This window comes from Gymnoscopelus braueri (genome assembly GCF_963280865.1).
Source record: "Gymnoscopelus braueri genome assembly, chromosome: 4".
Taxonomy (NCBI): Eukaryota; Metazoa; Chordata; class Actinopteri; order Myctophiformes; family Myctophidae; genus Gymnoscopelus; species Gymnoscopelus braueri.
Window position 1 is genome coordinate 50,733,408 of NC_137605.1, and position 17,211 is coordinate 50,750,618.

General features: G+C 42.2%; 1 protein-coding gene across 1 annotated transcript in view; it reads right to left on the reverse strand.

The window, feature by feature from the left end:
• The window catches only part of LOC308083633 (activating signal cointegrator 1 complex subunit 3-like), a 256,275-nt gene that overhangs the window by 138,727 nt on the left and 100,337 nt on the right, over window positions 1–17,211 (reverse strand). Inside the window, exon 13 of the mRNA XM_080425948.1 lies at window positions 1,794–1,958. Within this exon, the coding sequence (XP_080282074.1) occupies window positions 1,794–1,958 (165 nt within the window). The remainder of the gene's footprint in view (window positions 1–1,793; window positions 1,959–17,211) is intronic.

Sequence of the window (17,211 nt, forward strand, 5' to 3'; positions counted from 1 at the left end):
GAAGCAAAGACTTGAGTAAAGATGTTCACTTAAAAAATATATACAATATATATTCAAAGATTTGCACACATATTTTTCAAAATTGTTTTAAAAAAAAATTGCAGATCTGCAATGTTTTAATAGCCAAAGAAATCTTAAAATGACACAGATGCGTTCCCGGATTGAATGTGTTATGGAAGTTGAGGAGAAAGAGCCGCAACTCCAGCACTCATGCCCCCTTGTTGAAGACCCCTGGTCTTAGAGGGTTTATGTGGTTAAGGCCTCTACAGACCAAGCTGTCTTGTCCAGTCTTGTGTCTGGGGATCAGGTCGGGTGACACCAGGTGAACGAACGTCTCATGTTATAAGATGCTCCAAACACACACTATGACCCCCGCTGCGGTATTGAACCCTGAACACTCTAATCTAACCACAAGGCCAATGGAGCTGCACTATGGGCCAAAAACACACTGCACACACACTACAGCTGACAATGGGATGTGATGGAACTGTTCTGTACCTGTGTGAGAGGAAATAAATCTCCTACCTATGGGCACATATGTTAACAGGATCCCTGGCTAATGAGCCATATATGCTTTAACTCATTCACTGCCAAGGACAATTTTCCAAAAGCCAGGCCTGCCAAGGACGACGTTTAGTGTTTTTGGGTGTTTCCACTAGATGGCGCTCTTCGCTATCACATGAGTGACCATTTCATCCCCAGATGCACGCAGAACCAGGAGATCATGTGATCCCAAGATGTACTGCTCCATTCACTTCCTGGTTAACGTATTTGGGAAATCGCCTGTATCTTGCCTCATGTGTTTTATTATGTATTTTTGACGAGACATGCTATTTACAACGGCCTATAACAAGCGAACGGGGGGTCGCAATGACATTTTTTTTTCTTTGCGGAAGCACAGTGAAACCCCCCCGTGATTAGCAACGATCAGGGGATCGATTGTACTGGAGATAAATATTCAGTGACTACTTGAAAAGGTAAGAAAATCGACTGGCAGTGGATGATTCATTTATTCTGGCAGTGAATGAGTTAACGTATAACTGAAAAAGGCTGCATCTCGCTTCCTAAGCACTTTTTTTTTACTTTGAATTTTTTTTATAATAATCGCACTGGCCAGAAATAGCCAGAAATAATTCCGGCACTCAGTGAGTTAATAACATTCCATTCAGAACTGGCAGGAGCCATATCAACCACTACAAATAGAAGGGTGTCTGTCATCTTACCAATCGGGACATTCATTTGCCAGTAATCAGTGTGTGTCATAAAATAATTGCTTCCTTGAAGTGCCGGTGTTTCCGTAACAAGTGATCTCTCCCTCCCCCTCCCTCACGTCAGATAACTTCTGCAGTCAGATAACTGAGGGACAGACCCGTGTGATGGTCCTGGCCACCAGGCTCTGAGCTACAGCAGTGGTTCTCAATCTTTTCCGTGCCAAGGACCCCCAAAATGATATGTATTTGGCCACGGACCCCCATCTGAGAATGTTTTGTGGCAGGGAGTCAAGGACCACCAGAAGGGAAGATTTGTGTGTTTTTTTTTTAAAAGAACCTCCAAAACATTTTAGATATTTTTCAAAAAAAAAATCAAAAACAGCAGATCTACAAGCTTGCAGCACGGCAAGCTTGTAGATCTGCTGTTTTTGAATAGCCAACACATATGAACGGATAAAGTGGTTCAAATAATTGTGACGCTATATTAACTACTCTTGCTGGGGACCCCCTCAAGGACCCCGGGGGTCCCCGGACCCCACTTTGAGAACCAATAGTAGCTACAGTATACTGAGGGGGACAGACCTGTCTGATGGTCCTGGCCACCAGGACCTCCAGAACGGGTCCTCTGTCCTCGTGGAGCAGGTGCACTTCGTCCAGGATGAGCAGGCGCACGATCTGGGTCAGGCCCACGTCTCCCACGCTCTTCCTGGTGACCACGTCCCACTTCTCCGGCGTGGTCACCAACATCTGGTTAGAGAACAAGAACATAAAACACACCAGGCGTTCAAACAAAGACAGGCAGTTATGTATGCAGACAGACAGGCATGTCGTGGCAGACAGACAGAATGATATAGTTTGCTGTCGGGGCAGAAACCTTCTATCTCCATATTCTAACTTTGTGTTTTTTCGTCGGTGATGGAAAAAAGTACTCGCATCTTTTACTTAAGTAAAGGTATCAATACTGCAATGTAGAAATACTCTGTTACAAGTAGAAGTCTCATATTCCAAATGTACAAAAGTATCAGCATCTAAATATATTTAAAGTACCAACATTAAAAGTGGGCAGAAAGTCCCATTTCACAAGTTCAAAATGTATAAAACAATCTCTTCGCATCGCGACGCATTGTGAGCTTGTAGATCTGCTATTTTCAAACGGCCAAAATATATATAGGGCTGAAGTGGTTAGTGTGTTTTGTAATAATAATCCAAATCTACAAAGTAACTAGTAACTAAAGTTTTCATATGATTGTAGTGGAGTAAAAGTACAATATTTTTCTTCTGAGATGTAGTGGAGTAGAAGTATTGAACATTGTAATTACTGAAGAAAGTCAAAATACCTCAAAATTGTACCTAAGTACAGTACTTGAGTACATGTACTTAGGTACTTTACACCACGGTTTTTCGTAAATGAATGCCCTACTTGATCATACTACACTGCAGCGTCAAACAAAAGCGTCGAAAGTAGCAGATCCACAAGCTCAGAAACGTGGCTCACAAGCGACACTTTTTGAGCTTGTAGATCTGCTGCCTTTGATGCTTTTGAATTTGAATCGTGAAAAGTTACAGTTTTGGTCATATGAGGTTTTCCACGATATATTCCAATGATATACAGATCTGAAGACACTTCTTGGCAGGCAGACATATTTGCGCAGCCGTAATAATAAAGCAGCAAAACAAAGCATAGAGCATGTGGACAAATGGCCGTCACCATATAGTCTCAGTGACAGACGGAACGCGGTGGCGTTAGCAGCTGGAGCAGAACACAGAAAGCAGACATCATTAAGAGAGTCTGTCAATCAACTGATGAGAGTCTCATTTAATCCATTAAGACCGGGAACGCATCCGTGTCATTTTCAGATTTCTTTGGGTATGCTGCGCTATGAGCTTGTATATCTCTGTAGATCTGACATTTTTTGAAAAATATTGAAAACGTGTGCAAATCTTTGTTTTATATATTTTTAAAGCCAACATTTGTAACTCAAATCTTTGCTTCTGGGGATTCTACAAATGTCTTCAAAATCCTAACAATTTTTTATTATGTTGCTATAATCAGTGGTTCTCAAACTTTTTCATGTCAAGGACCACCCAAAATAATATGTATTTGTCCGCAAACCCCATCTCAAAATGTTGTTCCAGGGACCCCCAGAAGCAAAGATTTGAGGTAAAAATGTATATATATATATATATATATATATAATATTTCAATATTTTTTCCAAAATAGCAGATCTACAAGCTCATAGCGCGGCACTCGGTGCCGCGCTATGAGCTTGTAGATCTGCTATTTTTGAATAGCCAAAGACATCTAAAGAGACACAAACGTGTTCCCAGATTGAGTGGGTTAATGCTCAGCTACAATGTGGCACCGGGGCATAATGAGATCGTCCAATATATACACTGTAGGTAAATCTAAGGAAACAGAATGACCAGAGGCTCTCAGAGAAAAAATAAATTATTAAATTATTAAAAGTATCAGCGGTGCTCCTGGATCCAGTGGGATGCGATCACGAAGAAAAAAAACAGATGATCCGAGGCACTCAAAAGTTAAAACGACGCCAACTTGTTTCGACCTACACAAGGTCTTCATCGGGGCGGAATGACAAACACGCGAGAAAAGCCTTTAACAAAACACTTAACCAAATGCTAAATGCACGTGGGCGCAAAGCAATTAATAGAGTGCAATTACACATGAACCAATCAATCAATCATCGTATAGGAGGTTGCACGAGAGTGCATGACAACAAGGTAAATTAAAATAGGTACATCTAACTTCAACAGAATATTCTGTGACATGAAATCTCCCCCCCCTCTCTCTCTCTCTCTCTCTCTCTCTCTCTCTCTCTCAATGTAAGTATTTTGTAAGATTTGTGATCCTCATCACTGAAGATGGCTTATTCCATCAAAACCATCAGATCTAATGTTTTTGTATTTAAACAATTTTGTTCCAGGGACCCCCCAGAAGCAAAGATTTGTGTTTAAAAGTGTTCGCTTTAAAAGAATATATTCACAGATTTGCATACCTTTTTTTAATCTAATCAAAAATAGCAGATCTACAATCTCATAGCCGCGCTATGAGCTTGTAGATCTGCTATTTTTGAAAAGCCAAAGTGTAAAATAATGATTTTTTTTTGTAGCTCAAATCAAAAAATGACACAGATCCGTCCAAGTTCTTAATGGGTTAAGCCAGAGAGTAATTCCATTGTACTAACAGTATTAGTACAATGCTTTCGGATATACTCTCTGAGAATCTGCTCAGTTTTCAGAGTGCTATTTCGGTAACGTCACCGAGTTCAGTTGATTTACCAACGGTCGGTAAACACAACACACCTCTCATGTGGAGGGGTGTAATGCATTGTTGTTGCTTCGCGCCTCCATGCCTGCCGTCTCAGTGCTTCCATGGATTAAAGCAACAAAAAAAAAAAACGACTCACGACTGAAATACAGTATGTTGTTAGGCCAATTACGTCCTAATCTGCTATTTGTGAAACAGCAGCAAAAAGGAGCCCCCCAGCCCCCCCCCCCCCACCACACACTGACTCTGTGTTTCATAACCAAGTGACATATGTAAAATAATGATTATGTTTTGGTAGCCATACAGGCAGCCAGTTGAAGAAATTACAGATTGAGCCTTTAACCTTCGCTCTTATGGAATATCCGAGATCGATTAGGGTTTTATTATGGAAGATTGAACACGTGTATTCTATCGCTAGTGTGACCACTTCAAACACTTTAATCTTAAAATAACCAATGACCGAAAATAGGCGATCTACAAGCTTGCAACGCGCTGTAAGCTTGTAGATCGCCTATTTTGCGGTGAGTGACACGCTTCTGACTTCTATGGAAATCGAAATGATTGAAATCAGAGGTGGCGACTGAGGACTTTAATCCATGTGCTTCCTGTACCTCCCTACCGCATCGGGTGTCGGAAAATTATTTACATTTAGCAGACGCTCATTATCCAGAGCGACTTACATTAACCCTTTAAGACCTGGAACGCATCTGTGTGTCATTTTAAGATTTCTTTGGCTATTTATTTTTTTTAATCGTGAAAATGTGTGCAAATCTTTGAATATATATATTTTTCAAGTGAAATGTTTTAACTCATGTTACAACTTCTGGGGGTCCCTGGAACTAAATATTTTTGCGATGGGGGTCCACGGCCAAATACATATAATTTGGGGGGTCCTCGACATGAAAAAGTTTGAGAACCACAGATTTTACAGCAACATACGTTTTTTTCAAAAAACTGGTAGGGTTTAGAAGACATTTTGTAGTACCCCCAGAAGCAAAGATTTGAGTTACAAATGTTCGCTTTAAAAATATATATATTCGAAGATTTGCACAAAATTATATTTTTTCCCCACAAAAAATAGCAGATCTACAAGCTCATAGCACGGCACTCGGTGCCGCGCTATGAGCTTGTATATCTGCTATTTTTGAATAGCCTAAAGAAATCTTAAAATGACACAGATGCGTTCCAGGTCTTAATGGATTAAGCAAAGTAATCACATTCATCAAACGCAGAGAGACGGTGAAGTGCCTCAGTAAACTAGGGATCGCAGGTACGCCAGGAGCCTAGCATCAGTCTAAACAATAAACGGTCAAAAGAATAATCTATTCATTGAAACTATAGGATACCGGGTAATCAATGAACCTATCAGCTGTTTGAATAACATTGCGAAATTACATTTTAACATTGTGGTCAATCAAAAACTTAAACTTTCGAACCCCAGTGTGTATTTCCCAACTATTATGACAAAGTTGAACTGAACGCAATTATATGGTAATAATATCCAGTAATTCAAATAAACACAACTTTTTCAGAATAGCACTAAAGCCCACTTGTGAAGCAAATTGCTTGAATGCTCGGACATTAAAAAAACTCCTGTGAACAACTAAATAATGAATTAAAACAATGCTCATAGTATTCCCTTTTCAACTTTTATAGAATGGCGCGAAAAAAGAAAAGAAAAACAGTTGCTTCGGAGGAAGGCAAATAAACTCCAAACTGTTGTGGAAAAAATGTGCGAAGTCATGGCAAGGTGAATAGTTTTTTTTTCCAGCTACAGTAACAGTATGTCTGTCAGACTTCAATCGCCGCGGTGCCATCTGCAGGAGCTCCAGCAGTATGGATCCTAGTAATGAAGAGCCCAGTGCCCGGGCTGGGAGGTGGGAGGAGGAGGTAGGAGGAGGTGGTGGGAGGCAGCAGGCCCAGCTCCTCCGCTCAGCCCTGCTCATTTCAAATGCACCAACTTGGGCCAAACGGAATCAATGCCGCCAGGGTGATTACCGACTGCGGTTAATGCATTTAGACCGGGAACGCATCTGTGTACATTTTTTATTTATTTATTTGGCTGGTTCAAAAATAGCAGATCTACAAGCTCGTAGCGCGAGTGCCACGCTACGAGCTTGTAGATCCGCTATTTTTGGAAAAATCTTGGAAAATGTGTGCAAACCTTTGAATACATATATATTTTTAAAGCAAACATTTGTAACTCAAATCTTTGCTTCTGGGGATTCTACAAATGTCTTCTAAATCCTACAGTTTAAAAAAAACAAACGTATGTTTCTATATCAGTGGTTCTCAAACTTTTTCATGTCAAGGACCCCCACAATTATATGTATTCGGCCGCCGACCCCCATCTCAAAATACGTTGTTCCAGGAACCCCCCAGAAGCAAAGATTTGAGTTACAAATGTTCCCTTTAAAAATATATATATATTCAAATATTTGCACAAATGTTCAAGATTTAAAAAAAATGAGCTTGTATATCTGCTATTTTTTGTATAGCCGAAGTATAAAATAATGGTTAGGATGCTTTCCCGGTCTGAATGGGTTAACGCAGGAAAAACACACATCATCTTTGCTGGCTGATGTCGGCCCCCTCAGCCAGATGTCTGTCGAAAGAAATGTATAACTCTGCCTGAGTCAATCCAGCAAAGTCCATTTCTTAGTGTCCACATTGACTGAGTGGTTAGGCTACTGGTTATGTTATCGCATTTGTACGACCTATAACGATTTGTACAAAACAACAGTCTGCATATACTGTAGCCATTAGCTTACACCACAAGCCACTGACTTCGATAATGTCACTTTATTTTTCAGTTTGACTTCCCTTAACCCATTTAAACCGTGGTTACACGCATCTGTGTAACCACTTTAACCATTATTTTATACTTTGGCTATTAAAAAATATCAGATTTACAAGCTCATTGAGCTTGTAGATCTGCTATTTTTGAAAAATCCTGAAAATCTGTGAAAAAATTTGCTTCTGGGGGGGTCCCTGGAACAACACTGATATTATTGCAACATAAGTTTTTTCAAAAAACTGTTAGGATTTGGAAGACATTTGTAAAATCCCCAGAAGCAAAGATTTGAGTTACAAATGTTCGCTTAAAAAAATATATATATATTCAAAGATTTGCACAAATGTTCATGTTTTTAAAAAAAAATAGCAGATCTACAAGCTCATAGCGCGGCACTCGCTATGAGCTTGTATATCCGCTATAAAAAAAAAAAGCCAAAATAAAGATTTGCAAACATTTTCATGATTTCTCAAAAAAATAGCAGATCTACAAGCTCATAGCGCGGCACTCGGGTGCGCGGGTGCACTCGGGTGCACGGCTCATAGCGCGGCACTTGGTGCCGCGCTATGAGCTTGTAGATCTGCTATTTTTTTAAAAGCCAAAGTATAAGATAATGGTTAAAGTACGTTCCGGTCTTAAAGGATTAAACGCCTAATATTCACCTGCATAAACACTTTTCTCACCTGTATCCAGTTTCAATAAACCTGTTCCTTTTAAAAGGGTTGCTTAGAGGCCATTATTCTGCTGCAATTACGCTCTGTTTCTCTTTCATTGAAAAATACAACAATGCATAATTAATGGCGTGTGAGTTGTTTGCCAACCTGTCTGGGAGTGTGGAAATTCCTATTAAACACTTTCTGTAAAAGCAGTTCATTAAATCCTCTCTAGTTTGCATTAAATCAATCTAGCCAGCCATTAGAGACTGGCGCACTCACAGAAAGGAAGCTTCTGCTCCTAATTGGACCTGCTGCTTAATCTAAATGGAAGCCCTGGCAAACGGCAGTGCGGGCCAAAGTGCTTTCTTAATTACCTCAACAAAAAACACACAAAGAGGCGCATAGAGAGAAAAACACGCCATTGTTTGCCTCAATCGCGCTGTTTAGCCTACAGTATTTATTTATCTATTACAGCAACATTGAAATCAATCTTTTTGGATCTATGCGCTTGATGCTGAAATAGCCATTTTATATTCAATGAGCAGCACCCGTACTGCTCATGTTGGCCATGCATGACACAAGCAAACGATGGTGGGAATAAATGCGTAACTATGCTAGAATGCAATATCTGATGAGCGTTGCAATAACTGCCAGAACTGTAGTCCTGCAGAATTAGTTCTTTGCTCCAACACAAGAACACACGATCTGAGGCAAGCTAACTTTTGCAGGGAAACAGAGGGAGGTGTATTACAAGTAATGTTGGCTAACAACGGAGATTAAGTGCCGTGAAGTTTGACATGAAATGATGTAGCCCTATATGCTAACGGGAGGATGCATTTCTCAGGTGTTTCGCCCAGGCGGACAGGGTTTTTTTTTTGGTTAGGTTTAGGATAATTCCTTTTAACAGGTCGTTCATGAAAGTCCTTGCGGTCTTGTTTCCAATGAGAACCTGTGAGCAATTGGGGTTAAGAGTCTTGCTCAGGGACAAATTTCATATCATCGGCACATATGCTGGGATAGCCTGGAATCGAACCTGGGGCAACCAGGGCCAGCTGGTTCCCTAGGCGGGCTCACTAACCACTCAGCTATGGCCGCCCCATAGGCATTATTTCTGTGAGGTTACGGTTAGGGTTAGGCATAGTGTTGTGTGAGGTTAGGTTTAGGCATTGTTTTAGTGGCGTTAAATGTTAGGGTTTAAGCGCAAACAAGGCGAAACACCAAGGAAAGAGAGGGTCCCCTATGCTAACGCTGAAAGTGAAAAAAAATTGCCCGTTACTCTGTGTTCCGAGTGGGAGGGGCTAGTAGTGATGTATGCAGCCATGCAGAGGCGGCTAGTGGCTCAGGAGGAGCGGCTGTCTAGGGAACCGGAAGGTTCCGGGTTCAATCCCCGGCTCCTCCTGTATATAGGGTTGGGATCCGGAACCGGAGGAACCGGATCCAACATTAAAGGAACCGGAATCGGTTCCATCATATTTGGAACCGTTTCAAGGAACCGTTTTTTATCACACTGTCAGAGCTGGTTGTGTGGACTTCACGTCTGCTGTACTATTACAATACTGGAGGTTCTCAAACTTTTTTTTATTTCAACGACCACCATAACTGTGAGAGTGTACAGATGGAACCAAATGGACCCATAAATCATTGGTTCTCAAAGTGGGGTCCGGGGATCCCCAGGGGTCCTTGAGGGATTTCCAGGGGATCCCCCGCTAAATGATAGATAGTTAGGAACCAAATTGACCCTTATGGGTCTGTAACTCTGAAAGTGTACAAATGGAACCAAATGGACCCGTAAATGAACATTGATTTTACATGGGGGTCCGTAGCCTAATGCATGTCAAACTGGGGGGTCCTTTAAATTAAAATGGTTGAAAATCACTGCTAGAGCTGAAAAAAATCTTCTCTTATGGGGGTCCTCGGCATATCTTTTCAAATGGTGGTCCGCGGGCTATTAAGTGTCAATTTGGGGGTCCTTGACATGACAAAAGTTTGAGTACCACTGCCGTAAGGGTCCATTCGGTTCCATTTGTACACTCTCAAGAGTTACAGACCTGTAAGGGTCCATTTGGAACCCACCTATAGGAATCGCGAAAGGGAACCGTTAAGGAATCGGAACGTTAAGAGGGAATCGTTAAAATCAAATTAAAGGACCCCAACCCTTGTGCAAAACACTTAACCCTATAACTGCTCCCAATGAACAGGTTGGTGACTTGTGTGGTTTTCCTTTGCCGTCTGCCTGTCTGTGTGTGAATGGGTTTATTCTAACCCACATTCACATTCTAATTCTCTTTGGAAGAAAGGCGCTATATAGAAATGCATATATATACCATTTATCCCACGGCTAGTGGCAGCTTTTCTCCTCCACATTCAGCGTTTTTACCTACTAATTACTAATGCAGTTATCTGTCCATTCCTCCGTAGCAATTTATCCTCCAGACTGCTTCTTCTTCAGTCCCAAACCCAAATCTCTCTCTCTCTCTCTCTCTTTCTCTCTCTGTGTCGGTCTGAGAGTCTCTCTCTCTCTCTGTGTCGGTCTGAGAGTCTCTCTCTCTCTCTCTCTCTCTCTCTGTGTCGGTCTGAGAGTCTCTCTCTCTCTCTGTGTCGGTCTGAGAGTCTCTCTCTCTCTCTCTCTCTCTGTGTCGGTCTGAGAGTCTCTCTCTCTCTCTGTGTCGGTCTGAGAGTCTCTCTCTCTCCCTCTCGGCTCAGCTCTTCAGTTTCGCTCTGAACACCACTTAACACATTAGATCCGGGAACGCATAGCCTACTGTGTCTTTTTAGATTTTTTTTAAGCTATAACCATTATTTTATACTTTGGGCTATTCAAAAAAATAGCAGATCTACAAGCTCATAGCGCGGCACCGAGTAACGCGCTATGAGCTTGTAGATCGTATTTTTTTTTTATAAATCGTGAACATTTTGGCAAATCTTTAAATATATACTTTTTTAAAGCGAACATTTCAAAACTTTGCTTCTGGGGGATTCTACAAATGTCTTCTGAATCCTAACCTTTTTTTTTAATTTTTTTTACTTATGTTGCTATCAGTGGTTCTCAAACTTTTTCATGTCAAGGACCCCCCAGAATGATGTGCAAAGATTTGAGTTAAAAATGCATATATATATATATATATAAAGATTTGCACACATTTTCAAGATTTTTCAAAAATAGCAGATCTACAAGCTCATAGCGTGGCACTCGGTGCCCAGCTATGAGCTTGTAGATCTGCAATTTTTTTGAATAGCCGGTCTTAATGGGTTAAAAACCTCTATGTGATGGTTATGTCTGTCCAATCCGTCCGTCTGTGATACCCCCCCCCCCCTCCCCTCCTGTGTCATTAAAGCCCATCTTCTCTTTCCGGTCACAGTGGGAACGAGGGGGACCTATGAGAGTGTGTGTGTTGAGAGAGAGATGCCAGCGATGCCAGCCTACCCGCCCGCACGCTGGCATCGACATGCCAGGAACCCTCTCCAAGTCCCCTCTGCTGTTTCCATGGCAACTAGAGTGGCCACAGAGAGAGGGAGGGAGGGAGGTGTAGGAGGAGGAGAGGAGGGGGGAGGAGGGAGGAGGGTGGCAGGGGTACATGTCGGATGAGGGAGAGTTATTCGCTGTTTTCCGATACGTGAACGAAGACTAATGGCTCGTCAAGACAAACCGACACGACGCACGGAAGCCTCCACGATGCCCCAGTGGGTACACAAAGTGTACATGTTGGTGTGTGTGTGTGTGTGTGTGTGTGTGTGTGTGTGTGTGTGTGTGTGTGTGTGTGTGTGTGTGTGCCCTCCACCGATGCTGTAGACAGAATGTTAAGATATTAGATGTGGGTGGGGATATACAGCACGTGTGTGTGTGTGTGTGTGTGTGTGTGTGTGTGTGTGTGTGTGTGTGTGTGTGTGTGTGTGTGTGTGTGTGTGTGTGTGTGTGTGTGTGTGTGTGTGTGTGTGTGTGTGTGTGTGTGTGTGTGTGTGTGTGCCCTCCACCGATGTTGTAGACAGAATGTTAAGATATTAGATGTGGGTGGGGATATACAGCACGTGTGTGTGTGTGTGTGTGTGTGTGTGTGTGTGTGTGTGTGTGTGTGTGTGTGTGTGTGTGTGTGTGTGTGTGTGTGTGTGTGTGTGTGTGTGTGTGTGTGTGTGTGTGTGTATGTGTATGTGTTGCCCCAAAAAAAGGCCCAAAGAGTAGTCACAGAATATTTATCTCCAGCATGATCGATCCCCCGATGGTTGCTAATCACAGAGGGTTTCACTGTGCTTCCGTGAGAAAAATAAATGTCATCGCGATTCCCATTTGCTTGTTATACCCAGTTGAAAATGGCATGTTTCGCTCAAAAATACGTAGTAAAACAGTGAATGGAGCAGTAAATCTTTGGATCGCGTTATCTCCTGGTTCTGTATGAAAAACGGGGGGGGAACACTTTAGCCCAATTCTATATATAGGCTATTTGAACATTTTAGTACTTTTACTTTTGGTACTTTAAGTATATTTTAATGCCAATACTTTTGTACTTTTACTCAAGTAACATTTTGAAAACGGGACATTTACTTGTAACAGAGTATTTCTACACAAGTAGAAAATGTGAGTACTTTTTTCCACCACTGACACACACACACACACACACACACACACACACACACACACACACACATTACATGTACATTTATAATCTATCTATCTATAAATGAGGTTATTGTGGTCTAGCAGTAGTAGTAGTTGCTGCGAACTGTGCCTCTGACCCGGCCTCTATAAGAGCTGCGTCCCTTAACCCCTGGACTGTTTAAAAGTATACGCTGAACTTTAGCTTCTCCAGGTGCGTACTGCACGTCTCTCCGATAAGGGGAAGTTCTTCTGCCAACTTCCCACAACTTCCAGGGTAAAGGAATGAGCACTTCGTCTTGTTATCAGGTTTCCGTATATCCAGTATTTCTCTCTTTCTTTCTCTCTCTCTCTCTCTCTCTCTCTCTCTCTTCCTCCGACTGCTCAGCGATACCTTCACCTCCCCATCCAAACCCCACTCGTTCTCCTATTCCTCTACTACATTCTGTCTGAGTGTATGATCCTCTCGTTCAACTGCTGCATGCATTAACGCATTAAGACCTGGAACGCATCCGTGTCGTTTTTCAGATTTCTTTGAGCTATACAAAAATAGCAGATCTACAAGCTCATAGCGCGGCACCGAGTGCCGCGCTATGAGCTTGTAGATCTGCTATTTTTGAACAATAATCATTTAATTATTATAATAATAATTTTAGATATGTTTTTGAATTGTGAAAATGTGTGCAAATCTTTGACTATATATATATACATTTACAGATATCTTTGCGTCTGGGGGTCCCTGGAACAAAATATTTTTAGAAGGGGGGGGGGGGGGGTCGCGGACAAATACATATCATTGTGGGGGCCCTTGACATGAAAACAAGTTTGAAAACCACTGATATTACAGTAACATATATATATATATATATTTTTAGAAGACATTTGTAGAATGCAGAAGCAAAGGTTTGAGTTACAAATGTTTGCTTAAAAATATATATATATATTCAAAGATTCGCACACATTTTTAAACATTTTCAAAGATAGCAGACATACAAGCTTGTATATCTGCTATTTTTGAATAGCCAAAGAAATCTTAAAATGACACAGATGTGTTCCCGGTCTCAATGGATTAATGTCGTCTCAACCATGGGTTCTACTGCAGTTTAAATTCAAAAAATGTAAAAAACCCACCACATCCATTCTCATACTAACTGTAGTTTGTTAGTTATATAAATTAGCCCACTCATCTCTCTCTCTCTCTCTCTCTCTCTCTCTCTACTAATAAGAGCTGGGATCCAGTGATTCATTGGTGAGTTTTCCCTATAGGAGCTGATTACACAGGGCCAGTAGCAGGGTCAGCCCCCCGACTAGCAGTCCTTTACACTTGACTGGGTCCAGACATGCTTCGGCATGGGAGTTGAGGAGAGACCCAGCTCTGTGCCAATCTGAGTGGGCTGCCTTTCCCTCCAGTAGCCTGCTACATTAACCCATTAAGACCGGGACCGCAGCACGTGTGTCATTTTTAGATTTTTTTTAAACGTTTTTTTTAGCTTGTAGATCTGCTTTTTTTTTTCTTCAAATCTTCGAATATATTTTTTTTAAAGCGAACATTTTTAACTCAAATCTTTGTTTCTTTCCGGAGTCCCTGGAACACGATGTTTTGAGATATGGGTCCTCTGCCAAACACATATCCTTTTGGGGGTCCTTGACGTGGAAAAGTTGGAGCACCACTGATATAGCAACATACGGTTAGGATTTAGCAAAGATTTGAGTTACAAATGTTCACAAAAAAAAAAAATATATATATTCAAAGATTTGCACACATTTTCAAAATGTTTCAAAAAAAATAGCAGATCTACCAGCTCATAGCGCGGCACTCGGTGCCGCGCTATGAGCTTGTAGATCTGCAATTTTTTGGAATAGCTTAACTTTTTCACTGCCAAGAGTATTTTCATAAAGTACTCCCCCAGTGCCAGCAATTTGCGTTTTTTTTTCATTTTTTAATTTTTTAATTTTTCATTCAAATAAATGATCTGATTGGGTTTTTAAACCCATAATACAGTTCTACCAGTAGAGAGCAACAAATCGACACATTGATGATCTCGCTGGCTCACTCGCCCCCTCCCAAACAGGCTCACGTCATATCCGGTCATAACCGGATGTTGACATTTTTGACAATCGTTGATCGGGCTAAATTACGATGTGATACACGACTACGATGACTGATCGTCACCCAGACCAAAGAGAGTAGACGTGGACCTCTCCGTTTGTTTTTTATACCGTGTGAAAAACCGTGACTTTCCCTATTCTGGCCGAAAATGATCGCAGGAAAAAAATGAGGACCGGAAACGGAATCTGCGTCATGAAACCGGAACCCAATGAGTCTGAAGGAGTCAGGAAGCGAAAGTGATCATGAAAAATAAACAGTATAGCGCGACCACAGTCAAAAGTAAAAACTCGGGATTTCTCGTGCTGGCACTGTGGGTACTCGGGAAAAACTCGGGATATCTCGGGGCGTGGCACTGAGAGAGTTAAGAAATCTAGAAATGACACGGATGCGTCCCTGGTCTCAATGGATTAACTTTCAACAGAAAAAGACCACACAAAAAAATGTGTGAGAGAGAGCGAGAGTAGCTGTGTGTGTGTGTGTGTGTGTGTGTGTGTGTGTGTGTGTGTGTGTGTGTGTGTGTGTGTGTGTGTGTGTGTGTGTGTGTGTGCGTGCGTGCGTGTGTGTGCGCGCGTGCGTGTGTATGTGCGTGCGTGTGCATGCGTGCGTGCTCGTGTGTGAGTCATAAAAGGGCAGGATGGGAAGGTATTGAGGGGAGAGACGGAAGACAACCAAGGTTACAATGTGTGGCCTCGCTGTAAGCCTTCATTAAATGTGGAGAGGAGCTCTTGTCTTCTCTCACCCACTCGGCACAAATGGGCCGAGACTCTGTGCAAAGCGGAGGAGACGCAGAGAGTCGGGAGGAGAAAAAAGGAGACGGAAAGAGGAAAAGACAGAGCGAGAGAGGGAGAGAGAGAGAGAGGGAGGGAGAAAGAGACAAGAGAGAGCAGAGAACAGAGAGGAGCATCTAGTCACGGATTGGAGGAGCTGTGATTCTTTCTGTCGAGGCTAATCGTTCCCTTTTTACCAAATCTTTTCGCACTACCTGATACCAAAGCAACTTTAATACGCCTCTCCCAATTAAGTGGATTCCTCCACATTTTGAGTCTTTCCACATTCGTATTCATGAGTACCATGAGGCTTATAGAGTATAAACCTCTGAAGTCTAAGCCACATGATATCTCCCGTTCCAACTCTTTTTTGCAGTTCAAAAAGATACGCATGTTCTTGACAACCTTTTGTGGTCTATCATCACCTTATCGCCTTCACATTGGGCCCCCCTTAAATTCACTCTGAGCTCACGGTTTCTTTGACTTAATACAAGCTTTGACGCTTCCATCAAATCCACTCTCTTCTCACATGGAGGGTTTAAAAGAACACCTGCTCACTTCTCGAGGAGATGATCAGACTGGTGCTGTTTTCAGCACCCTCGTTGGGACAAAACATAATTGTCTGTTTTGGTCTCGTGGGAATGTCAGAGTGAACAATCCATTGATTAAAGCAGTGGTTCCCAACCAGTGGTCCGGGGACCACCAGTGGTCCTTGAGGGGGTTCCAGGTGGTCCCCAGCAGCTAAATGATGGACAGTTGGTAACCAAATGGTTCCTTGTAGATCTTTGAAACTCTTGAGAGTGTAAAATAAAACCATTTAAAATTATTGTAAAATTATTGTTAAACATCTGCATTACTTAATTTACAAGAAGTCTACACAATTAGAGAATGTAGAAGAATTGTTATTTTGATCAACGTTAGTCTGTTGTCTCTCCTATTGTACCACATCAATACAGGATGGAATTGTGGACAAAATCTTATCCAATGATAACTAAATATTCTAAGTTTTGGGTCTGGGAGGCAAAATCTCAACAAATAGTGGTCCGTGGCTCAATGCCGAATAAATAATGGACATTGATATGAAAAAGGTTGAGAACCACTGGATTAAAGTAAGCCTTGGGAACAAAGGGTTCATGAGCCATGATGTGGCGCATATAGGTCAGGAGCCAATCTCCTAGTTATGCGCGCGTCAGTTTTTTTCATAACCCGCACCGCACGGGAGCCCGACCCGCCCCAACCCAACCCGTCCCGCAAAAAATTATATAAATCAACGACCCAGCCCGTCCCGCAACCCGTCAAAAAAAAAAGAGGGGGACAAAGGGAGGGACAGAGAGAGAGAGAGAGAGAGAGAGAGAGAGAGAGAGAGCGTGTGCGAGAGAGAGAGGTGTGTTTTGGTGGGGTTTTTTGGTCCGTGGGTTGACCCGCTTCGCCCACCCCGCGATCATTGCGTCGCAATCTATAACCCATCCGCCCGCCCCGCGGTTCAACCCGCGGGACCTGCGGGCTACTGGGTCGGCCCGCGCATCACTACTATCTCCTGTTTCTTTAGTGTGAGGCAGCTTGATGTAACAAGAACACCTCCTGGACATAACGCTAGTATGTCCAGGGGTGCACATAACTGGTGCGCAGGTGCGCATGCGCACCCAAAATAAATAATGCGCGGCACATCAGACGACGAGAGGCGCTTTTGCGTACCAACAGCTGGGAAAGGAATTTCCAAGCTTTTATTTTTTAGCAAAACTAAAAAATAAAATCTTGGAGATCGAGGCTCCAATTTACTTCCTGAAGCCACACT